This window comes from Jatropha curcas, chromosome 7 (genome assembly GCF_041381405.1).
Source record: "Jatropha curcas cultivar XTBG-Jc1 chromosome 7, XTBG_Jcur_1.0, whole genome shotgun sequence".
NCBI classification, from domain to species: Eukaryota; Viridiplantae; Streptophyta; class Magnoliopsida; order Malpighiales; family Euphorbiaceae; genus Jatropha; species Jatropha curcas.
The window spans coordinates 1,534,014-1,544,322 of record NC_143157.1 but is presented as its reverse complement, the minus strand read 5'-3'; the positions used below and the strand labels follow the sequence as shown (position 1 = coordinate 1,544,322).

Sequence of the window (10,309 nt, the reverse complement as noted above, 5' to 3'; positions counted from 1 at the left end):
CATAATACTGGTCACATTTGGAATTTCACGTCTCTTTAAAAAATTATTAAATTTACCAAGTTACAGTAAATTATTGAGTAAATTGACTATATTACTCTTAATTTAATACTAATTTTATAAGAAAACTATTAAATTGAAGTAATAATTATTGGTTATATACAAAGGGTAAATATGGAAAAAATATTTATTACCCATTGAAACCACAAATATGACAAGTATTTTAAAACAAACTATTTTCTCAAATGTGACAAGTATTATCGAACGGAGGTAATATGTAATTTTTGTCCATACATATCAATTTAGATTTGACATAAAAAAAAATAAAAAAAAAAAAAAAAAAAAACTAAATTTCAAGCTATACCCGCTTCAAGAAAACGTTAATCATGGTTGAAGCATGTTATGGTTAAGAATAAAATCCCTTATTCAACAAATCGACATTCACCATATAGCAAAATATCAATATATATATATATATTTATTTATTAACTTCATATCTGTTTGATAAAATTAATTGTTTCAATAGCTATTAGTTGTTTTGCGGCGTTTAGCTGCTAGAGCATTTTCAATGCTATTGTGGATTGTGGCTGATGCATCATGTGAAATGGAAAGTGTAAATGACGATGTGGTTGAATGTCTATTTACAGACAATGGATTTTAAAAAACTCTCTTCAATGCATTAGTTTTGAATATTCTTCTATTTTCTTTTTTTTCTTTTTTTTCTGCACCCACAATTTAATTTGCAATCAATTACCAAAGAGCAATAAATGTTAAAATTGTTTAAGAGACCTTCTAGAAATAGAAGGTGTAATAGATAATATCTATTCATTTTTTTTGACACATCAGCTTGACATCCTAAATAGACATTGACATTGGAGAGTATTTTTCAAAAGTCTTTCCATTTTTCTGATGTGGCAATTAAATAAGAGCAATCCACATTTGCATTGGAAATGCTCTTAGCTGTTTGAGAAGCTTTTCATGAAACGCTAAAAGCTAAATGTTACCAGAGTTAACTTTTTATAAAACATTACATTAACATCTAAAAGCGAGTTCAAATACTATATTAAATGAACATTATAAAAAAATAACGTTAGTTAAAACGCTAAAAACTGCTTTGGAAGCTGTTGTTGAGCACAACCCTAGTCTACAGTTAATTATCTTAAAAAATTATTTGTTTATCGCTATTTTGTAGAAACTTGCCATAATTTTTATTTATTTTTTCAAAAGTATATATAGTCAATTCCTAAAATTTTTCAACTTGCAAATTCCTCTCTGAAATTTTACTTATATTATATTTTTAAGAAATATACATACATATTAACCTTCAATATTTAAAATTTACTGTATTTCTATTTTTAACCCTTGAATACTCAAACTCTATGTTATATACTGTTATTTGTATCGATTATTATTATATATTTATACACTCGGTATATATAAATCTTTAGATAACCATATTAATAAGGTACATGGCTTGTACTTATTGGACAATCTCTCTGAAAAGTGATTTCACAAAACCGGCTTCTGCCACGGGATACGGCTGTCTAAAATTCTAAATACGTTAGGTAGGTTTTGTATCAACCGCACCAAACAGCAAAACGTGGTAGAACTGCCGTTTGACACATGGATTTATTATCTGGTACGGTACTAAGTACCCATCTCAATACTAATGCATGGAGATCTGAAATGACAGTTGTATTTGCCAACGCATTTCCTGATTTGTCGTTGATTTTTCTGATCATTGCTTCTAAATTTTCTATTTCTCATATCCATATTTTTAAGTCAAACGTCGGATGGCGCGTAAACTTTTGCATGGTGTTTGGAATTTGGATATCTGCCCCAGTTAATTTATTGAGATTTGGTTTAGCCACGTGTTTTTATAATTTTATGTTGTCAAACTTTAAAATAATATTTCATTTATCTCAAAATATAAATTTTTTAAAATTTTTATATCGAAATTAAAAAATAATCGACCTCAATAAATTATATATGCTATCTTCCTTCTCAAATATTTATCATATTTAAATATTTCACGTTTTTTAAAATAATTATTAAATTTTATTAATTTATAATTAATTTTTAAATAAAGTGATTATATTACCCTTAATTTATAATATCTAAACACTAAATTTATTTATTTTTTTTAAATATTGTTGGACATACAACAGGTAAAAGTAAAAAAATAATTACAAATGTAACAAGTATTTGGAAATTGAGAGAGTAATAAAATTAGAGGTAATGTGATCAAATTACTTCTTAGGCTTACGTCTAAAAGTAATACTTTATTAGTCTCAAAATATAATTCATTTAAAGTTTTTATATGAAAATTAAAAAAGCAATTAATTTTATTAAATTATAATAAAATCAATCGTAATTTGATCAACTTACCCTTTAATATAAGCAATAACTTTTGAAGATAGTTCTTATATCTAATATAAATAAGGGAAAAATTGAAAAAAAATATCATTTATTACTCTTTAAAATACTCGTAACGTTTTATATTTTGGACAAAATAACTACTCTAAAACGGTTTATAAGTAAGTAAAGTAAAATTTAATATAAAATAAATTTTAAAGTAATAATTTAAAATTTAATGATTAGTAATTCAATGTTGCAATGATTGAAATTTTAAAGCAAAATTTCTACTTACTAAAGTTTGATATTATACGTCGACAACCGACCATTAATAGCTGCTCCTCAACAACTTAATTAAATTATTGAATAAAAAATGTCTACATAGAATTTAATTTAGACTAGAAAAGGAAATTTTCTAACTTATTAGAATTTATATTTCAAAGCTGCATTCAAAGTTATATATATGTATATATATATATGTATATTTTTTAAAAAAATCTCTTAATCTTAATATCTAAAATTTTACTTTTTACTTAATTAAGTATAATTTAATTTTCTCAACGAGACGTGATCTAGTTAATTTTTTTTTATGAATAATTAAATTCTTTTTTCTGAAAAAGTTTGGATATAAGTTATTTATTTATTTTGTAGTGTAAATAGATAAAATAGTGATATTTTTAAGGTTTGACTTGGATGGGGTTTATTCAAAGTTAAAAGAAAACACGTGGCACCAAGGGACAATGTTTATCATCACACACATACACATTGGCAAAAAAAGTAGAAGCCGAAAGCTCAAAAAGAGCGTTGTGTCCCTTATTTTACTGGTCATATCTTAAGTCCAAGATCTCTTAACCAAACAAAATTTCAAATTTGATTGCGTTCAAACTTTTCTAAATCGGCGCATCCATCTGAATTTCATTTCATTTTTCAATACTTATATTAATTTAACTTTATTTTCTAAAATTTCAGGTTTTTCTATAAAAATGGAAATTAAATTAAATATATATTTAAATTAATATACTCAACAGAAATATTTGATTTCTATATTTCTTGTACGAGTTACTTTTTGTACACTACTTTCCGACACAGAAATACATGTATTATAGTATTTGTTGGTGGTTTTTGTTTTTCCGGCTACGCGTTATTTGCTTTATTTAATTTTCATTATTGTTAATAAAAAAAATAGAAAAAAAGCACTCAGATTTTTTAGAAAATAAATAGGCAAATTCTTGTATTTCAGCATAATAATACAAAGATAAAATAGTAATTTTTATATTTTAAATTACCCACAAATAAAAGACAAATGATAAAAATTATTTTTCCATTCATGTATTTATTAAAATATTTAATAATGAAAAAAAAATATTATCAAAATATATTTTTATTATTATTCTTATTAGAATAAAATATAGCTTCTATAAATTAAAATGAAATAAATTTTAAAAAATTAAAAAAAATAGATATCATTGAGGATGCATCAGTTCACTAAATTGTTGATAATAGAAATGAGCGATGTGCTGTGAATTATATAATTAGTGGGACTTATTTATAAATTCTCATACCAAAAATGCATGAACAATCCTTCTCCAATATAATGCAAAAAATAAAAAAAAACAAAAAAATAAAATAAAAACATCACTTGTGCATATAATTAATTATTATATATTAAAATAATATTTGTCTATTCAAAGCTCGCAGCTGCATGCTTTCACCAGATATGTATATATTAAAATAGGGACAAGCTTTAGACTTTTTAAGGACCTTTTTGTTTTTATTAGCCCATCAAAATCCTTTTCTTCGTGGAATATTCAGGTCAACTTTTTGGTCACTGTGATGGAAGTTTCACTCACTTTTTAGCTTTCATTTTCATTTTCCCATTCAAAATTTTAATTTTATTTAAATTAATTAGTTTCAACCACTCATATCCATCCAAAAAGCCTCCACGTGTGCAAATACATCATCTTCCCAACCACAATTTAGCTTAGCTAACTTCAGGATTAATAAATTGATGACAAGTGGATATGTCACAATTTGATTCAAATAATGTTTTTAAATTACTATTTTAGATAACTTTTTTCTCCGAAAATTCTTAATTTCTTGTTATTTCTCGTAATTTTTTGATATTTCAAGATATTATATATATATATATTTTACAAATTTAATATAATAAATGAAATTAAAACAAAACATAGTTTTAGCTTGAAATTTCTAGATTAGTGTAGGATAAGTTATTAGTGTGAAATAAACAAAAGCTTGCAAGTTAAGGTACGTTAGCAATTACCTTATTAGCGATTACTTGGGAGGGTCTAATGACATAAGCGATGGCGATTATGAAAAGGTCAAATTCTATCCTTTTGATTTCTTTAGCTAAAAAAATAGTATTCACTTCAAATTTATTCCATATGGTATTCACTTTTACATGCTTCCTTTGATTTTTCAAAACTAACTTTATTTCTGATTTCACCTTAAGATTTTTCTTTTGTTCCAAAAATAAATTTTAAAAAATAAATATCTAAAATATCAAATTATTATTTTTTTGTTTAGACCATTTTAATTATTCATAACTCATAAGCTACTCAAGTCGAAAAGTAATTTAAAGTTCATGATTTTTATAAGATTGAATGATTTTAATCTATGCTAATCATGTGTAGTTTGATTGGTATTTGCACTAGTGTGAAAAGTGAGAGATCTCGAATTTAAATTAGTTAAATAAAATGTTTTAGAAAAAAAACAGAGCAAGGTAAAAACCTTTCGGAAACCAAAAAAAAGGGCTTTTTAATTTACAGTTTTGAGAAGATGGACCTCCGCTGGTGGTCAATTCCACGTGGTTGGAAACAGAGTATCACACTTTCTCTCTCCACCTATTTATTTTCTCGCACTAAAGCGTCTCACTTTCAGTGTTGTCGGCCCTTATATATATAACTCCATCAAAGACAAGGTAAGCTACGGTAGTTTTAGCTTTGAAAGCCTCAAAAACTTGCAAAAGAGCAAAAAGTTTGAAAGATACATTCCATCTCCCTTTTTGTTGGGTTATAAATACATTCCATCTCCCTTTTTGTTGGGTTACAAATCTATAATTCAAGGTAATGTTCTTTTTATTCGATTCACTTAAATGGGTTTCTTTACCATTTTGCGTTTTTGTTATATTTTCTAGATTGCGAAGAACTAGCTGTATTGGTAAATGCTTGTTCTTTTGCATTTTTGTTTGTTCTTTTTAAAGTTTTAAAGCTTTATGAATGGACTGAGTGTTATTCTTGATTCTTTTCTTTTTCTTTCTTTTGGTCTTGATTATATTTGCAAAGCTATTTTAACAATTTTATCTCTTTGAGAATTTGCATTTTTCCTGTTATTAGTTTTGTGGATCCATTTTCTTCTAAAAATGGGTTTGTTTATATTAGGTAATTGTAGCAATCAGTTCATTTAGAATTAGAAAATTTTATTTTCTTGGGAATGGGTTTCTGGGTTTTGTTTATTGGACTAGACTGTTGTCAAATAGAAATGTTTTTGTATATTCTTGTAGAATTTTGGTTAGATTTAAGATTTGCTTTCCTTGACATTTATTTCCATGGTTTTCCAGATCCGTGGCAATTAAATTTTATTCTCTTTCTTGGTTAAAATAGCATGATAATTTTATTTACATGCATTTATTGTAATATGATAGTAATATGATGCCTCCAGTAGAATATCACTAATACAACCAACTGGTCTATCTGAAGTTTTTCATTTTTGTCTCATTTTGAATATGTTTACAGCTTGTTCTGACAGGAGCTTGTATATGTTTATTATGCAATGCGTTTACAAACATGGCATTTTTAACTTATGTCATTTATCTTTTATTCTTTTAACAGGAATCCTATAAGTTGCTGCAAACTCATTTCCTTCTCGAATGGGAATTTTGTTTTCCTGTCCATTCGCCGAATACAGCGATTTGGAAAAGGCATTTGAATGTGTTACTGTCAAATCTATTAGCTTTGGAAATGATGAATCAAAAACTCCTGTGCGATCAGTTAGTTTTGGCAGTGGAGATTTGGAGCCCATGATAATGAAATCTTTGGGTTCTGGAAAGATGATAGTGGAAAGATCTGTTAGCTTTAAGGGCAGAGAATTGGAAGAGGGGATCTCAGTTAAAGACCGTTCACTGCACAAAGAAAAGGATGCTGTGGTTACTGCAGTAAGGACAAGTAGCACTGAGGAAGATAATCAGGCACACAACTCTGATAGTGATGCAGGAATGGTCCAAAAATTTCCAATTTTGGATCCCAGCAATCCTAAGCACCAGGCTGCTGTAAAATTGCAGAAAGTGTATAAAAGCTTCAGAACCAGGAGAAAGCTTGCAGATTGTGCTGTTCTTGTTGAGCAGAGCTGGTATGTATCTAAGAAATGCGAATCTTTTTCTTTTTTATATAGAACTTTAGAGATATTTGATCATGTTCTAATTCAATCCTTTGTTTTATAGGTGGAAACTTTTAGATTTTGCTGAACTCAAACACAGTTCTATATCATTCTTTGATATTGAGAAACATGAAACGGCCATTTCTCGTTGGTCGAGAGCAAGAACAAGAGCTGCCAAGGTTGGGAAAGGTTTGTCAAAAAATGACAAAGCTCAAAAGCTTGCTTTACAACATTGGCTTGAAGCGGTAAGTTAAGTTATATCTAAAGAATTTTTACAAATAAAGTTTGTTTTATTCTTTATTCACTATTGCTAACTCGAAATCCTACATTTTTCTTTTGGGAAAAACAGATTGATCCACGACATCGATACGGACATAACCTGCACTTCTATTATGTAAACTGGCTTCATTCTAAGAGTAGAGAACCTTTCTTTTACTGGTAATTTTCTTTATTCTAAAGCTTTTTGCTTCTGCAGTGAAAGATTTTGATTCTAGACATCATGGATTTGAAATTAAACTTATGTATGCTGGCTCTGAAATTGCAGGCTAGATATAGGAGAAGGAAAGGAAGTAAATCTTGAAAAATGCCCTCGAACAAAACTTCAACAGCAGTGCATCAAGTATCTTGGTCCGGTAAGCTTTGATATACTATTGTGATTATCCCTATGTTTTCCTCTTTTTAACTGGACATGTTTTAACTGAAGAAAAATATTTACTTACAGATGGAGAGAAAGGCTTATGAAGTTGTGGTGGAGGAGGGGAAGTTCATTTACAAGCAGACAGGGGAGCTGCTTCATACTACTGCAGATGCTAAGTGGATTTTCGTCCTTAGTACATCTAAGACCTTATATGTTGGCAAGAAAAAGAAAGGTACGTTCCAGCATTCCAGCTTCTTGGCTGGAGGAGTTACGACTGCTGCTGGTAGATTAATCATTGAAAGCGGCGTTCTTAAGGTATATAGTTTATCCCATGTTCATTGTAATCTTTTTCAGTACTTGGATGTTAGAATGGTCCGTTACTCATGATTTTGTTTCGATTTTTCAACAGGCAGTTTGGCCACATAGTGGACATTATCGGCCTACAGAACAAAATTTTAAAGACTTCCTTTCATTTCTCCGAGAAAACAATGTGGATCTCACTGATGTAAAGGTAAAGAAACGAGAACAATTCAATTTTAGTTTAAATCTTTCATTTCTGAATATTAGAGACGAAAACTATTAGGTTATATGCTGATGTTGTCATTTTTGTTTTTTCTGTTATTTCAGACAAGTCCAGTAGATGAGGAAGATGGCTCATTTGATAAGCTGCGGAGCAGTAGGCATATTAGAGCATACTCATCTGAAGAGGACTTGATCCAAACTGTGAATGACCTAGATATAGAAGAAATCAACACTGAAAACTTGACTATGGAGAGTATTGATATAATGGAAGATGAGATTTCTGTAGCATTGGAAGAACAGAAGTCAGGACAGGTCCACAGCTTTAGTAGGAAATTGACCAATCTTGAAATACCAAAGAGGGATAAATTGTTTGAGGGTGTACAGACTGCAAATGCAACTGTTGTACCAAGTGTCAACAATGCACATACAGATCCTCTTGTAGAAGATGGTTGTGAATGCGTCGCAGGTGAAGAATTGATTACAGAACAGGGTGACAAGGTGCTGAAGAAAAAATTGTTTGAAGAACATGAAGATAATGAAGTAGAAAAAATTCCTGAAGAGGCAATTCTCCAAAGGATTAATTCAAAGAAGGAAACAAAGTCATTTCAGTTGGGTAAACAGTTGTCCTGCAAATGGACAACAGGGGCAGGGCCACGGATCGGATGTGTTAGGGACTATCCTTCGGAGCTCCAGTTTCGAGCATTAGAGCAAGTAAACTTGTCCCCAAGAAGGATTGCCCATGCAAGAAGTCTGGGTACATTCAACCTAAAGGTGTGTATACCAGCTGGGTTTAGTGCTGAAGCACCTGCAACAATGGCTTGAAAAGGAGAATTTTGAAACACCGTACTTACAGTGTTGGAAAGACATCAATAACAACCGTAGATAACATGTCGTTTAAAGTAGTTTCTAACTGATTTATTCTTTCATGTGAATAGAAAAGATGATATAGGGATTTTTTTCATCATTCTTTTTCTTTTCTAGCTTGTCAAAATCATTTATACATTTTTTGTACCTGTTCATTCATCTTGTACAATATGAGATGAAATTTGTAAAACCTTGTGGGGTTTTGAAACCCTTTTATACAAAAGAAGATAATTCTTTTACTTTTTCAGTATTGAATTTGAAGTGTTTGAGGATAGTGATTTCAACTAATTTACTTTTAACATTCAGGATATATGAAGTTCTCACACAGGCCATTAGTATATCTGAAAGAATTCAAAGCTGCACCTGATATTGAATTAAGGGATAATTGATGCGTCTAAAAACATGAACTACTGCTAGCAAAGAAGTTGTTGGCCTTAGGACTTAGAAGAACCTACAATGGCCCTGTTCGGCAACCTTAGCTGTCAACTGTTATTAAAAAATTTATAAAAACGCTAAATGTTAGGGAGGATAGATATTACATTATCTAAGGCTATAATTAATTAAGATAGTATTTTAACTAAGTCAAAATACTAACCCTATTCCAAACGTTATTGCCGAACAGGATTATTAGGCCTTAGAGCCACTATTCCCAAGATCACGAAACTGAAGGAAGATCCAACCCTCAGGAGAGAGAAGAGATTCACACTCCCAATTCCATACCAACAAATAATATACATATCTCTGTTGCTGATCCAAGCCAGAAGTAAGATAGATGATTACAATACCAACTATTTATGATGCTGACCCTTTCTTTATTATTGAGGCTTTGAGGAAAAGCTCGGAGAAGTAGATGGAGACGATCTTGTAATCAGTAAAGAAACCAGCCCAAACAGCTAGCCGGCCAAAAAATAATTTATTTGTTATAGAGAGTAAAATTTACGGATTATTTTAATTCTATCTTAAATCTAACTTTCTCTTCGATTATCCTGAATTTGAACAATTTGAACATCAGTTACAATAGTGCCCTAAATTCAAATTCTACTTGATTTTAGTATATAAAAAAAAAATTATTTTTTTTGGTATTCACACTCTTTTTCATAGTCAAGTTAATTCAAGGAATGGGTCACTGAAAACACACAATTTTAAATAGAGAAATTAACAAATAAATATTTCCTTAGAGAATTATAACACTGAAAATGGTAAAATAGATAAATTCAATTGTCAAATCAAATTTATAAAACGTAACATATAACTATATGGCCAAAAACTTTTTGTCGAATTTTCGGCTCAAAAGCAAGAGTGAAATCTTTTTGTCGAATTTTCTTCTTTTTCGTTTCGCACCAGAAAGTTGGTTAAATGGTAAAATCAATTGAGTTACAGTTTTTACTGTCAAAAAAAAAAAATTGAGTTACAGTTTGAAAGAATGAAAAGAAGATTATTGCCTTATTTTTACTGGACAATGGTTGAAAATATGATCAGCAATGCAGGGGATGGAGCGACGTGATGGGGGTGAAAGAAGTTTTAAACAGTGCATTTGGGTTA

At 29.5% G+C, this 10,309-nt stretch overlaps 1 protein-coding gene across 1 annotated transcript; it reads left to right on the top strand.

Moving 5' to 3' along the window:
- Positions 1-5,280: 5,280 nt before the first annotated feature.
- LOC105630029 (calmodulin-binding family protein) lies at positions 5,281-9,006 on the top strand. The gene is made up of 8 exons (XM_020677712.3): positions 5,281-5,435; positions 6,201-6,717; positions 6,809-6,989; positions 7,094-7,182; positions 7,289-7,376; positions 7,466-7,696; positions 7,791-7,892; positions 8,009-9,006. Exons 2-8 carry the CDS (start codon positions 6,239-6,241, stop codon positions 8,723-8,725), a joined length of 1,887 nt encoding a protein of 628 aa, XP_020533371.1. The 5' UTR covers positions 5,281-5,435; positions 6,201-6,238; the 3' UTR covers positions 8,726-9,006.
- The last annotated feature ends 1,303 nt before the right edge of the window (positions 9,007-10,309 follow it).